This window comes from Rhea pennata, chromosome 10 (assembly GCF_028389875.1).
Source record: "Rhea pennata isolate bPtePen1 chromosome 10, bPtePen1.pri, whole genome shotgun sequence".
In the NCBI taxonomy this organism is placed as follows: Eukaryota; Metazoa; Chordata; class Aves; order Rheiformes; family Rheidae; genus Rhea; species Rhea pennata.
Window position 1 is genome coordinate 18,827,394 of NC_084672.1, and position 15,509 is coordinate 18,842,902.

Consider the following 15,509-nt stretch of genomic DNA (forward strand, 5'->3'; position numbering starts at 1 on the left):
TTAGAGTAACAGCTGAGAAGTGAATATTAATTTAGAAAATTTTCATTATTTTCAAACTGTTTAAAAAATTCTGCGTAACCATTTCAGGATATGACCAGCCTCTCTTTAAAAGTAACACGGAAAACAGCAGCATAAATACCTCCCAATGTACCAGTACCTGCCAAACCTTTTTCAGTTAAACTTGAATTTCTGGTGCACATGCAACACAACAATGAACACGCTAGCATTTAATTTAAAGAAAAAGGTGCAAAATGAAAGTGCCTTATCAATTCAACAAGAAAAGCTATACCAGTAACTACATTTTATATTAATTAAAATAATATATAAACAATATCTCTTTTGCTATATATAGTCTTCATGCCCATTTACCCTGTAATATATTATAATGCTATTGTTGCTATTGCTATGGACCCTTTTCATGCCATTCTGTCTACTGGCAAACAGTGGTAGGTGAAACAAAATCGTCCTTCATGAAACAATGAGCAAGTTGTGCAAACTGACGCTGAAATCTCTGCAATGCACACCAATCGCTGATTACTAGCAGGACACTCTGTTCTGATCAACAAATTGATTGTTCTGTCAAAAGTCTGGGCAGTGAAAGAGAAAACAACCTTCTGACATTAGTACCCTCAGTCTGTGTAAACAGAGGTCAAGGATTGAGAAGCTGAGACAGAAAAAGGGTCCATATTTGTAGGCATAATGGAAATCATATGCATGAGAAAAACAAGTTCAACTTTGTTTCATTGTTTCCCATCCTTCGCCTGACCCCGACCACCAAGAGATGTGCAGTGTGTTGGCTCCCTAGGTCTGTGCAGGGCCATATAAAGTGTCTTGGTTTTCTTTCTTTTTTTTTTTTTTTTTTTTTTCCTTTTCCTTTCTTTTGTTTTAATGTTTGTACTTCAGACATTCTAGAAGTGCTTAGGTGATACGTTTACCCATCAATTTGCATCGCTGGCTCAAATTCTGAAGTGAACAACTCCTTGTAAAGTGGAGGAAAATGAAGTCGTACAATGTCTGGGTATATTGCTTTAAATGCCATAAGCTTTTCTGTATGTCGTCCACACAGTGCTCTTAAAGTAGACACTTTGCATATTAACTGCAAAAAAAATGAACAGAAGTCATACGGTCATATATGAAACTAGGCCTCCCAATCTTGCTTTTAGGATTAAAGCTCTCTCCGACACTTCTAGTTAAAAGCCCTCTCAAATACTTCTAGTTCACTTCAGTTGTTTACCTCAACAATGGTATTTCAGATGTTTAGTAATAGATAAATTTGTTAGGTTAAAAAAAAAAGGGAAAGCCACTTAAATGGTATTAAGTAATGTATTATTGCTATTTGTGAAACAATCTCTTCTTTAAGATCCTAGGAATATGAATCATTAGATTTCTTCAGTTGCCTGCCAGGTAAGCAGTACCACAAGCACCAAACTGATATAATACTATTTCATGACTGCATCCTCTTTCATACAATTTAGCAATTTTCTTGACAGAAAGCAACCCTGATTACTTTTAAACCCATTGTGAATGTTATGGAGGGAACTGGCAATGCAATAGATCATGCTATTTTCATTTATGCCAAATAACACAGAAAAGTGAAATTTTCATAAAAGAACTGATCTGAAAAATGTATACGTCTAGGATACTCACTGAACTTTCTGACTATATATTTGTATCTAAGTACATGGAAGAAGCCTCCTTCTTCCAACAAAGGCATCCAAACGTATGTGCTGGGAAAAGAATTATATGAGCTAGGATTTGAAATGAGGACAATCTGAAAAGCCTTTTATATTAGGCTGTACCATCCTGCTTCTACTGTAATTAATTTCTGTGGCGTGAAACTAAGCATGAACTTTCCAGCTGTGTGGAGGTATAAAAGGAACTATATCTGTAAGGAAGTGCCTCTCCTTCCCCAGTCCTTCACTGCAGATTTTCTTTTAACATCACACCGTCTTTGCATTTTTGAAAACTTAAGTGAAGATGCTTTGGATTAGCATAATAGTATGCAGTACCTCCTTTTTCTTCCCTGGTCACCAATATTTGGCAGAACTGCTGAGAAAAAGGCTGTGGGGGAAACTTCTCACAGAATACTGAAAACCATGGTTAGCTAAGATATTGCACATTATCTCAATTTAACTGTCAGGCAGGGAGATATTTCATGAGGATGAAGGCATGCATGTTGTAGAACTGAAATAGTATTCTGTGTGACAGAAATGCTGCACAGCAGGAAAATTTGGACAAAAACCTCGATGCCTTTTTATGAAGTTCAACATTAAAATTCTTCTTTTCAAACCACTGTTATTCTTGTCTTTACATCATCTTTTCACCCCTCTTCATTTTCAGCAAATGATTTCATCTAAACAGCTAGATTTTGAACAAAGAATTTTGAGATTATATAGTATAAATTAACTGCATAAAAGCTGTCACACAATAATTATGATATTGCTGATATGGAAGTGTGTGGCATGCACACTTGGCAAGTCTCACCTTTGTTAGAATTCCGTCTTCTCGGTGGTTCTTCTGCAGGACATGCTGAAGTGCTAGCTGGATCTTCTGTTGGAGTTTCTCAATTTTTACCTTCTCCTGAAGCCATGAACGATCTGAATATAATAAATAGAGTGAACACCTCTAGTACTGCATACATCCATCACAGTGCACCAGGAAATATTCTTTAGAGTCTGTTACAGATTCATCTTTCCTATTTGTAACCTTCCTTGCACTTCAACAATCTTATACAGGAAACGAATTTCAGAAGCAATAGGTTTTGGAATACATTTATTACTTATGTTTAAAATCAGTTTTGCAATGCTCTCAATTAGAACAGCCCAGCATATTTGAATAATATTAATAATTTGCTGATAAGATTCCAAAAAAATTGGGGTTTTTACAAAATTCAGAGTATTTACAAAATGAAGTTAGCAGCTTTTTGTCAGGAAATGAAGGATTATATAATGAACAATGAGCTGGAGCATATCACCCTGCAGATGATATACAGTGACATACAGGAAAACTCAGAAGTGAATATTCAGCTGTAAAGAAGAAAAGTAGTTCTAAACCTCTTGACAGCAAAGCAGTATTACCAGCTACATCCTCTATGGGGCAGAACAGAGGAATTCCATGGTTTACATGTTAAAAGACAGTGCTGACAAACTTCTGATCTGGCAAATGATATGGGGATGTATTTATGATACTGTCAACTCTGCTATACGGACAAATGGGGAAGTCAGTCCGAATCTGAGCACATGGCAGCCCACTGTTGCTAACAGACCTTTCCACCACCACTCCCGTGTCCACTATGCCCCACCCTAAAGCAAGTGTTTCCTTGAGCAGTACACCAGATGCAAAGTGGCTTTCTGCTCTGATGCCTTGCTTCCCCCAACCTAATAAGCCTTCCCAGAACTTGCAGTAGTGTGCATATCTGTTTGATATTACGAAGTTATTTTATCAGTGGATATACTGGACCCAGACTGGATCTTGGGAACGACTTACGTGCCTGCGCTGTGCTTTTCAGTGCGTTCAGTTTCAGGATGGTGACATGAAGGTATCTAAGCTACCCTGCTGCACCGCTGCCTCGGCACCTTGGCAGCACGCTGAAATGGCTACCCTGCTTAACAGGCCCGAGCTGCCACTGGCAGTGCTCATCACATGGGCAGCACTGTGCCTGAGATACTCTGCTACAGCTGCGGGCCCACACAGTTGAAAGCTGACTGTAAAATTCAGTGGCTGCCTCTGCCTGTCCTCCTTAGACTGCCCTAGCAGTCTCATTCACGTGCATTTCAGCTTTTACAAAGCAGTGTCCCCAACAAGGTGAAAAATTGGAAAACATGGGCTTAAATTCAGATTGACAATTTCAGCAGATTTATTTCTAAATTCATAGTTGTAATATATATATTAAAATAAAATAAAAATGTTGGTTAGGAAGGAGGCACTCAACATTTCACACTGATTGTCTTAGCATTATCATTGAAAAAGACTTCAAAATAAAAATAACTTCTACCAAATAAACCTAGAGCAATACTTTATCTCTTACCTGCAGACATTAAAACAAATGCAGAAAACAAAGCTATCTCATCTTCTGTCAGGTGCATAGAACATAAACTTTTTCCAAATTCAAACACAAAACTGATGAAGTCTTCACAACCTGCCAAAAAGAAGGTACATGCCAATGAGTTTAAAACTACTTCAAAGCTACTGAATAATTTATTTATTCTGACGGAGGTGAAAGATGGACATAGAATACTTTGTAGGTGAATGCTTTTCTCCTTAAAGGATCACTGAGTAATGGCAGTGAGATCTCACTCTTAATAGAGGCTATTACCCCATTCCCACATAATCCCCTATTTCCATACCCTGACAGCTGAATTTTTGGATTTTTTACACACTATTTTCCCCCAGATTCTGTTCTTTTGAGATAAATATGGATAAAAACCAAGCCATTCTCAAACTCAGAACTCTTCTGCAGAAATAAAGTGTGGTTAGATTTTTCCCTAATTTCCAAACACTTTATGTAGATTTGATCGTTACATGACTTGGCTAGAAAAGTCAGCATTAGTTTAGCTTTGTTGTTGTTCTAAATGAAACTTTCTCTTATCACTGGAGACTGGGTGTTTGAAATGTGTACTGGCAAAGTGCTGTTTTTTTTAAGGGTATTGAGCACATAGAAGAGGGAGAGGGGAGAGAGTTACACAAGGAACATGCAGGAGCAAAGGGAGACGCCAAGGTCTGAAAGCTTTTTGTGTGGATAAAGAACTCTTTGTCTTTTGTATTCTCACCCAGGCTCTTGGTCACCCAGGTGTAAATGAGGCTACTAGGACTGCTACACATGCTTCTCCTAATTCGCAAAAGCAGAGCTCTACTTTGGAGGGGACTGCAACCTGTGTTGGAAGAGGACTCTCCTCCATGGATCTCAGCCCCCAATACAACTTAAATTTCTGGGTCTAGTTGGAAAAAGATGAAAATATGTTCCATTAGAAGCCAGGTAGAAGCCCACATCTGACACTGCACTCTTAATTTTTTGCATTCAAACTTTATACTTTGTGGTGTTTTAAAAAGGCAGAGTATACTTCAGTAATTGTACAGCATTCTTCACTGCCATATTGTCACTCCGATTTTTTCACTGCCCTCCAAAACAGGTTATGTACCAAATCCTAAACACAACTAAATATATCCTTATAGAGTAAGTGCAAATACACAGAAAATCTCAAAATGATGAAGTGTGAGTTAATAAAAAAAGATCTATTTATAGTAATCTAACCCATTTTAGATTACTACATTTTAGTAATTACATTTCTAACTATATTTTAAATATTATTAAACAATTTAAAACAAAATTAACATCTTCAAAGCAGTAATATTCAATTTCAGCTTTTGAACTTTTTTCTATTCGTATATTATAGTATATCTTTTTTTCAGAGCACCTGTCCTCTAGGTTTTCCATCTTACTATTTTTATTCTGTTGTTTTAGAATACAACATTTGACATTTCTTACCTAAGGACTTGAAAACTTCCGGGCTAGCATACTTGCCATCAAAGTAGACTGTGTTGTTCTGGGAGTCAAAGGCACGGCACATTCTGATGAACACAACCTCTAAAGACCCTAAAACAGAAACAATCTAAGTTTGACTGTTTAAACAGGGACTTCAGTTGCAAAGAGCCAGTGAGGATTTATAAATGTCCTATGCTCCCAATTCAGTACAGATTGAGTGGGGTAGTAGGATTTGTGTGTTTGATTTGCCAGGAGAATTAATACAGTTCCCAAAGGCCTCTTTAGGGCTATTTGCTAAAGTAACTTTAGTTAATGCTAATAAATAATAATAATCTGTCAGAGTAACTTCTCTGAAGGCAGAGCAGTTCATCTGAACTAAATTCATGAGCACTGATGCTCATGAAGCTTTGAAAACTTTGTCCAGTATTTGTAAACTGCATTAATTCTACAACACGTTGCACAGAATAGTCTAGATTTTTATCTTAAAATGTTATTTGCTATTACAAAGCCAAATATTAAATCTGAGTCCAACTTTGCCCTCTTTACCCACTTTATTGCTCCTATTGTTCATAATGAACATTTCAGACAGATTCCAACTTTTCTATCCAGAATAACTAATACAAGCATATAACTTCACACAAAGAAGCACAAAATTTGTTATTTTTTTCTCATATTATTTTAAAAGATTATTGTCCAACATATATATATATGTGTGTGTGTGTACACAACAATCACTGTATACAGGTTGCACTTTCCTTAGTCAAAACTAACAGAAACAAAACTTAAAATTCACCAGCGTACCTGCTTTTAAAAGCACAATTTGATCGTTTTGACACAGTTCCATAAAACCATCAATGCGTTTGGCAAATTCCACTACATACTGTATAGCTTCTGTTATTTTGACTGCACATAACTGCCACATTACCTCCCTTTGCTGTTTGAGAGAAAAGAATAGTTATTAATCAAGGTTAGGAAAGCCTGTTCTTGTAAAGTAAAACTAAGCTAAAAAACAAAGCAGAGCAAATTTTCTCCTGCACAGCTGCCTACAGCCTGCAGGGGAATTAGCCTCAGAAACAAAGCCTCATGTGGAGGACTGAAAATGTTCGGCAGCGTCAGAGAGATCCAGGTTGGAATATTTGTCTTAGGAGCCAAAAATGTCCAAGTATAATGACTCTGATGATTTCAGCAGGAGTTTTAACTTGCTGCCTCAAAAGAAAACACCAAGTGACACTAGCAGACCTAAGTTCTCAATGCATAATCATGTTCTTCCTGTCAACTTCTGCATTTCCTACTGAATGTAAATTATTTAACAAGCAGGTCTTTATAAGGATACATATAAAGATATACAGATATGAAGAGCCACTTGTAAATAGCATAAATAAGGCAGAGAATTAGTCATTTTTCATATGTTTATTAATAATTCACAATGAAACTACCTAAAGAGTAAAAAAAAATTTCTTAAAGGCTAAGTATTTTTGTAGAAATTAAAATTATATTTAAAAATCAGTGTGTTTTAGTAGTGCTTACCAAGATAGTTTTGAAAAAGCAGTTGTTTTGTAAGTAGTTTGTGGAGAGAAATGGAAATACAAATACTGATTAAATCTTGCACTACCTGCTGGAGCTACAGCAGCACTGTGCTGCCCGTGCTACAGGTTGGCTCAAACACTAAGTAACGATTGAAGTAAGAAGCAAGGTTGCAAGCAGGTGCTAAAAGCAGGAAACTTGGCACAGCTCTATGTTTATGATCTCAAAACTAAAGAAATCATGTAAAATTTCAAAATGCGACACAGCCGATGGGCTTTTCAGCCCATTCCCATCCAAGCCTGATATTCAAGATAGGAACGGTAAACTATTGTCTTGAGTTGCTTCCTTCTTTATTATGACAATATAGAGTGCCTGTAAGGCTAATTTTAAAATACAGTTAGGTGAGATAAATTCCATCAAAGTGCACCAACAAAAATTAAATTATAAAACTGATTAACACACAAACAAAACACAAAAGCAATTAAAAACCTCATGCAAGTAGCAACTCTGCAACAGACTTGAGTTGCAAATCTATTTTCAGAGTCTTTGGTTTCAGCTCATTCAGTAAATTTCCTATATATGGCTCATGTTCATTAATAGCAATGCCAGATTTCCTAGTTTTATTAAATAAAAAGAAAGTGTAACATTAAATGCTTATTATATACTTCCAGATTTTAGTAGCTGACTATGAGAGATCCGTTTACTATATATAGAGAGTTTTTCAACCCTATGAGCTCTAGCTACAAAAATAGATTAGTAAGAATAAACTTTTTTTACTTAAAATTTTGCAAATTTTAAGTTGGGATTCTGGGAATCTTATTCATGTCAGAAAAAGTGGGATTAAAAATACAGTGTTATATACTAGGCTACTTGCTAACATCATCTGTTATCAACCAAGACAGGACACAGCAGGTCACATGTGCTCATATTTTCAGTTTCACAGGTCAACTGCAGAGAATCTGATAGTTACAATTTGATGTTTTAAAGAGGTTTTTTGGTGATTGCAGATTAGTTCACAGAAATGTAAATAGCACGCAGGTCTAAGAGCATCAAGCATTACATGACGCTAGGGCATTATCCAGCCATTTAGGAGTGAAAACCTTTTCTGTGCCTTTCATATTTCTGTTTATCAATCATAGAGAAGTAGATTTGAAGAGTATAACTTTACCTTTTAATGTACTTCTAAAAATTACAAACGCAAAGGATATCCTAACCATCTTTCTGCCTTTGATTCTAGTCTATGACTATTTATTTTTAGAAAATACACAAAAATACACATTTATAATTGCACATCTAAAGCAATGAAAAAAGTGAATTTGGTAGTGTGTTATTAAAATACCATGCTCAAAAAAAAAGTATGCTGTAGATTAACATGATTTTATACCTTGTTCTGGTAGTTCTCAATTTCTTCCTGCAGAAAAGTCTGCCATGTTATCTGCTGTAGCTCCTCTCTCAAGTATTGGCAAGTTTCCATGTGTGACTTGGAAATATTCTGTGCAAGATGTTCTAAGAGAAAGACCAAAAAGTGGTTATTTATACACACCCACACATATATATATGTATGTATATATATACAAATATAAAACAAAGCTATACCTTTATACATGATAAAACTAACACCATACAGTTGCAATTTTGCAAGGGGAAGGTTTGACTGTTAGAAAAAAATGCTTTAATTTCAGATCTCCTTGGATTTTGCGTCATATAAACGAACCAGTGCAATGCAAATTGTTGAGTGGAGGAGACAAGGCGGGCGGCCGGTTCCTGCGGCAGCTAGCCAGCTCCTGCGGGCCGCAGCCCCGTTAGAGGGCAGTCTGCACACACGTACCTCTTGCACTGCAATCCTCAGCAACCTTCATCCCTGGATTTTTATACAAGCACACAAAGCAGAGTCCTTTCACTTGATTGGGTGATGTTTGTGTGAACTGGGGTTTATTTTTGAATAAAATAATTGTATTTGGGACAAATGTCTTTCTCACTCTGTAGTAGGAACCAAGGAAAGCATGTGTGATGGGAAAGCTTGCAGAATGAAGACAAACTCGGTGAAATCTAGGGGAGCATGCAACCTACTGCAAATTCTGTAAGTTGACTTGCTGCTTTTAGTGAAATAAAGTCAGTTTTTAAATCTGGGTTAAGCACTAAGCTGTTAATCAGAGCCATAAAAAAAAATACCAGTGCGTGAGGTGGCGCACCCTTCAAGCGAGAGTGCAAGAACTGCAGTGGGGGGAGCCCTGCTGAATACAGGCCACCACACTTCATGTGCAGCGAATATACAGCGCTGTCAGTCAGATCATAAATCTTCAAAAGACTTGTTTGCATTCAATACAGCAGAAACTTCCTTCTAAAAAATTGCAGATACTGAGAATCCAGCCAGTGCTCTACCAAGCAGGACACTATCACATGAAGGTTCTTCTGAGGGAAAAAAAAAGTTTCTTTTTTTCCTACTATCACATGATTTAAAAAGTGTTAGGAAAATATACTCATTAGAGAATCAAGATTATTATTATTATCTGAAGACACAGGTTCAGGTAGACTCAAACATTGAAGGCTCAGGTTCACTTCTCAGCTTTAAAGTAGTTTCACATGAATTATTTTCTGCTGCTATACTTGATTAAAAGACCTGTCAGGCACATTTATATTTATTAATAAACTTAGTAAAACTCAGTTCCATGAACTTTTAGGTACACTTTCAAAGACACGTCGAGCATTCAAACATCTACCACTTCTACTTTTGCAAATCTTCATCGGGCTCCAAAGCCCTCCCTGCCCCTGCCCAGGTGAAGGCTGGCCAGCCTGTCTCCCGCGCCCCCGCAAGCTGCTCCCACTGCTCAGGCCACCGCTGGCAGGGAGGGATGGCCCCGGCGGGAGTGCGCTGGCTCACCACTAGCCCCATGAGGCATCCTGCAGGAGCCCAGGGTCAGGTCCTCTGGGACACTTGCCTTGTTCAAACACAACCACACCCAACTCTTGGCCAACTGAACTGTTGGCCCGATCCATCTGCTCACTATCACAGCTGCTGCACTAATAGCTCGATTGAGATACTACCCAAAAAGGCTTTAAGATATAGGATACTTAAGAAAAATCAGATTATATGTGCCACTTAAACAATCAACAATGTCAGATATCAAGTAGTTAATATTTTTGTTATCATCACAGCTTTCCTGTATTTCAGAGCAATTTATTTACTCACATGTATTTAAAAACAACTTTTGCTCTTCCTAGCAGCATCTGACAGCCTTATGTGCCCAGAAGGTGAAATATGACCATGGTATTCACAAACCCCAGCCTCAGCTCAGGACCGTATTTAAGCACACACCTAATACTTTCATTGAACAACCACACCTTCTAAATTGGAACCTCAGTCTGGAAGACAAACATTCTTCCAACTTTGTTTGGCAGTGTCAGTGCTGGGCACCCAACATACATGCCAGAGGCAAGCACTATGTAAATAAAGGTAAGCAATATGACAAACTTATTTCATGCTACTGCTCCATACTCAACACCTGCCTAGGAAGAAAAAGGCCTTTCTTTTTTTTTTTTGTGAGCTTACTTTAGATGTATTAATAGCTCCCATGGAAATATTAACAGCCATTTGACTGAGACAAGGTTTCTAGCAGAGCCTTTATCCTCATTTTTGATTCTCTTTTCTACTCATCTGTAACTGAAGTTATCTGAACTCAAGTCAGACACAATATTTTGGCTGTCACAACAAATTCTGCATTCTGCAAAATTAGGACATTAAAAAGGAAGCCTTCTTTTCCTTTCCTCTCTGAATAATTTCTCAAAAGAACATAAACTAAAACAAAACTAGCAAAATTTCTTACCACATATTAGCCTCTAATTTTTAAAAAATAATTTGGAATATCTGATTTTCAAACCACTTTTAGGTTGTTTTCATAATGGAATAATTAGCAAAAATGTTCTCTAAGCAAGCAAAATTGATATTTTAAACTCCTGACTGCTTAAATAAGTAGCAGAATCTTTAAGTCACTTCTCTAACATCCTGTTCCAGCTTGCCTATAAGTGGCTCACACAGCGCACTCTAACCCAAGCCATGGACATTGACAAAAGACACTGTTGTGGACTTCAGCCCTAGCATAATCGTTCAGGGAACAGTGTGAACTCAGATGTGCTAACTACAGCAAGCATTATAACGATCTTAGGGAAATTATCGCAACTTGCTACATTCAAAAATTTTCCAAAATATCTGAGACAAGATTCTCCTCCTTGACCAGTGAAGAGGAGAACTGCCCCCAAATTAGATCGGTGTTTTGGTTTCCTTTTTCCCAGGTACCGGTAAAGAGCAGAAGAAAATCAGTTTCATCACTTTGTGCTAGAAAATTGAATACAGCTAATGAAAAAATGATAGAACATTCAAAAATAATCTGCAAATGAAGAAATACTCTGCTTGCTCAGCACTGAAAACTAGCTCATTAATCAGTATTCAGAGGGTTCTAGTACAAAGACTTAATAGAAGGGCAATACTACTAGATCTGATTAACTGCAAGCTCCTGAGATCCTCAGCTCAGTTCTGTAAGGTGTTCTCCATGTACCACCATTTGCAGAAGGATGGCTGGACATGCTCACAGCTATATTGACACAGTGCTCTCACTATCGCCTGCCTAATGTGTCGATTTAATCCAAAGGGTACTATTAAGACAGTTACAATGGAAGCTTTTCTCTCTCATTACCTAATTCTGCCATGGACACAGTTGGAGAGGTCTCCCCATTTGTAAAAGAACAATAAGGGAAGAAGCCCGATGCTGGTGTGTAGTCACATATTGGTTCTGGTTTGATTCCATTAATATCAAGACCCGACTGATCTGGAGAAGGCTGTATGTCTAAGTAGAAGCTGCTAACTGCAGAGTCTGCTTTGCTACCTTCAGGGGTATGCCCATCAATGTAATTACTGAGGTCGTCATGGAGCTCTGTTAACCCATTGGTGGTGATATTGTATGTTGGTGTTAGTGGTTCTGCCTCTCCTGGCTGCTGCTGATGGTCTCGCTGCTGCTGCTGCATTCGATGTTTCTGCACCTCCGCATACAAGCTGTCCCTCTGCTTTTTTGACATTCGACCAAACTTTACAGCTGAAATACAGACACACAATACATTTCATTTCTGAAAACTGCTACTGCATTGTAATTGTCTTGGGTCTTTAAGTACTACAGTATAAAAGCTAAAAAAGCAAGATGAGCAGACCTAAAAATCACATCTCTCAGTCACATGTAACTGAACTCTACTCTTTAAAAGACATCCTGTCTACACTAGATGTTAGAGTTATTGTTTTAGCTTAATTCATTAGCTTTCCACTTCTGTACCTAACAGATTTTCTCTTATATATCCACTGAAGTTGACAGACACACCTCTTAGGCATTCAAATCCTACATATAAAATTATTACTGCATGACAATTAAAAAATAATATGCTGATCTGAGAGGAACAGCCCAGTTCCTAGTAGTTGTATTTCCATGCTACAAAGCAAATATACAGTTAGGTATAAACATGTAGGGTCTATATCTCAAAAAGGATCAAAAGCAAGCTTTACTGAGATTAGGACCAAAGAGCATGGGGAAAACCACAGAAACTGCTTTTAGTGCAGCGTACTGTGATGAATAAACATTTTGGTGGGCTAAAATGTTTTCCAAGTAAGTTATTGGAAAAGAATTATATCTATATAACACCCCCCTTCAAATTACTAATACTTTAAAAAATGTAACCTGGAAACTTGTATACTAAGTGTAAGCCAGAAACAAATGGTATGGCATATCCGGAGAATTCCTACGGTATGTGATTTCTAGGACCCCTGTCAGCTCCAAAAGCTTTGTAGTTTAGGAAGATGATTACCAACCTGTACTTTTCTATAGGAAAGCAAATGCTTCAGGGGAACTGGTTGCTGCATGATCAACTGTTTGAGTATTTTAGTTTCACACGCAGTAAAAAAAAACAAAACAAAACAAAAAAAAAAAAACAAAAAACAAAAAATGAAGACAATGTAATTTAAGGAGCAAATGTAATCTGAAAACTGCCTCCTTCTTAAACAGGCTTAATGTGCATAGGATAATGCATATGTATTGCAGAACATGTAATGTTGCTGTCACTACTGCAAGGGAAAAGACTGAGTCAGATCTTGGGTAAGTGATGGCAGCTTCATTAAATCTATGGAGGTGTGCAAATATCAGCTGCAAATCCAGTTCTAATTGTGTTATATAAGCTTTCCTTTTACAGTGACGTAGATTTTCATAATTATACTAGGTGTAATTTTGAGCTTAATATTAACAGGACTGGAACATTATTTTCTTCAGGATCTTGTCTTAAAAAATAAACAAACTACAGGGTTTTAAGAAAACACTACATCATTTTCTCTCTGTAGTTTTTCCATTATTATACACACCTTTGACTTCTATATATATATATTGTAATACAATTCTGAATTTTACCAATACGGCAATCAGACTGGTACATGCAACTACAGTATGTCATTTAAGTTGGAATGAACATATGAAGAAAGTACTAATACTTGACTAAGAACTGCATCTTCAAAACGTGACAAGGAGCAAAGCTCTTCACTGAGAACCACTGTAGATGAGTGGAAAAATACCAAAAACTTCCTACATATCCTGATTTATATATATTTATGTAAATATATAACACAACATAAAAAAGCTACTCAGTGATCTCAACTGTCGGCTTGATGCACAGTAACTTTTAAATGCAATGTTGTTTCAGCTGAACACACAGCATACTAAATGCTTTACTTTTTGCAATTAAATGAGGAGTAGCAGAACTCACCATCTCGAGACATCCCCACAGCAAGGCATTTCTGTAATCGACAGTGTTGGCAGCGGTTTCTACTAGTTCGGTCAATCAAACAGTTCTTCTGACGAGGACAGGAGTAGGTAGCATTGCTTTGCTGACTCCTTCTGAAAAAGCCCTGTGGTAGAATTGCAAAATAAAAGTCAAGAAGCTGTTAATTGATGGAGTGAAGAAAGGCTCTGAAAGGCAGCATGCCGAATAGAACACAAACGTCAAGTACAGTATAAGCAACTAAAGGAAGTTAAGTTCTTTTTTTTCCTCTTGGAAGCAAATGAAGAGCAGTAACTTGCAGAAAATAATGCATAAAAAGTTTTATGACCCACAGAAGAATTACACATTTTTGCTTTGATTTTCCAGACCCTGTATTATATACGGCAATGCTGTATACTAACTCTTTCCAGAGGAGACAAAACTAATTAGAAACCTAGATTTCCTTGATTTCCTTGTCCTTGCTGGGCCAACAAGGTTTGGGTGGCTGCTGGAGCCGGTGGGGACGGCAGCAGCCATCGCACCCTGCTCAGGCGGTGCTGGCAGCCGGCGTGGAGCTGCAGCCCGGCAGGGTGCCCGCGCCTCCATGCGCACGGAGCAGGGGCTCAGCAGCCCCTCCGCAGGCAACAACCTTTCTTACGGGAGAGGAGTAAAAGGTTTGATGCCAACAACCGAGCTTTTGTTCAACCCAGCTGTGATTATCAGGAAGGGGGGAGGTGAAACATCGCATTTGTTTATTTTCTCTTTTCCGAATTGACAGCAATGGGTAGTCCTATTTGCAAAGAAAACAACTCTAGAAGGTCATGCAGCAGTTACAACTCAGTTCTCTCCATGGGAGTGGGGCATTTTATTAATCACTAGGCCAGCTGTTTGCTTTGAAGTTCATTTCATCTTTTTGCCCCGGACTGCCCAAGCCTAGGTTGCTGCGTGCCTAACACCAACTTCGCAGGGATGCTGGGAAGACGGAGTCATTCTAAAGAGGCATTTGTGAGCACTGAACACAGTATTTTAGTTTTATGTTGCCACATAATGGATTAATTAACAGTGTTGCAAAGAAAATACTTCCTCAGAAAGGCTGGGTACCCTTTAATTAAAGTTGGACTTTTACCAATTTTTTATTTATTCGAAAGCCACACTCTGGAGTGCCTTGGCATATGCACCCCTCGTCCAGGCACTTGCTGAACTAAACAACAGGAATTGCTGCGTGGCGAATAAAAGACGCCCTGGCAAACTTCCTGCCGCCCACCGCATCACCCTCCCAGAGATAAAGCCAGATGCACCCGCACACAAGGGGGCACCAGCCTTCAGCAGCTATTCCCCTTTCATTAAAGCTTTTATGGGGAGACACGGGAAACGGAAATGCCTTTCTTTAATCCCGTTTGCCAGCACACTGTTTCTTTTCTCCTTTTTTCTGATCTTTGTTCCTAAAGGATTCATTTCAGCTCTCTTTTAGTGCATGTCAGCCGGTGGATGCAATTGAAAGTATTGCACATCCCGAGCCGTGACGGAGCGACCCCGCGGAGCGCCAGCGCTGGGGTAAGCAGACGGCTCGACTTCCAGTCCTGGCGGCACCTCAGCGGAAGGTCTCACTCCAGCACAGGCGCGCGTGCAGGGCCAGCGCCGTTCACTACAGAAGCAGGGTTAGACACCAGCTCCAGCAGTGCCTGACTGGGGGTAAAGGCTCTGCAGCTCCCCACTATCA

General features: G+C 38.4%; 1 protein-coding gene across 2 annotated transcripts in view; it reads right to left on the bottom strand.

Annotated features, from left to right (window-relative positions):
- The window catches only part of RORA (RAR related orphan receptor A), a 384,497-nt gene continuing 368,988 nt past the window's right edge, over positions 1-15,509 (bottom strand). For both annotated transcript variants that reach the window (XM_062583485.1, XM_062583486.1), the window contains 8 exons: positions 13,796-13,937; positions 11,698-12,093; positions 8,391-8,512; positions 6,284-6,416; positions 5,486-5,593; positions 4,028-4,138; positions 2,485-2,597; positions 1-1,096 (listed from right to left, as the gene is read on the bottom strand). In XM_062583485.1, coding sequence (XP_062439469.1) covers positions 932-1,096; positions 2,485-2,597; positions 4,028-4,138; positions 5,486-5,593; positions 6,284-6,416; positions 8,391-8,512; positions 11,698-12,093; positions 13,796-13,937 — 1,290 coding nt within the window. In that variant the 3' untranslated portion in view covers positions 1-931. The remainder of the gene's footprint in view (positions 1,097-2,484; positions 2,598-4,027; positions 4,139-5,485; positions 5,594-6,283; positions 6,417-8,390; positions 8,513-11,697; positions 12,094-13,795; positions 13,938-15,509) is intronic.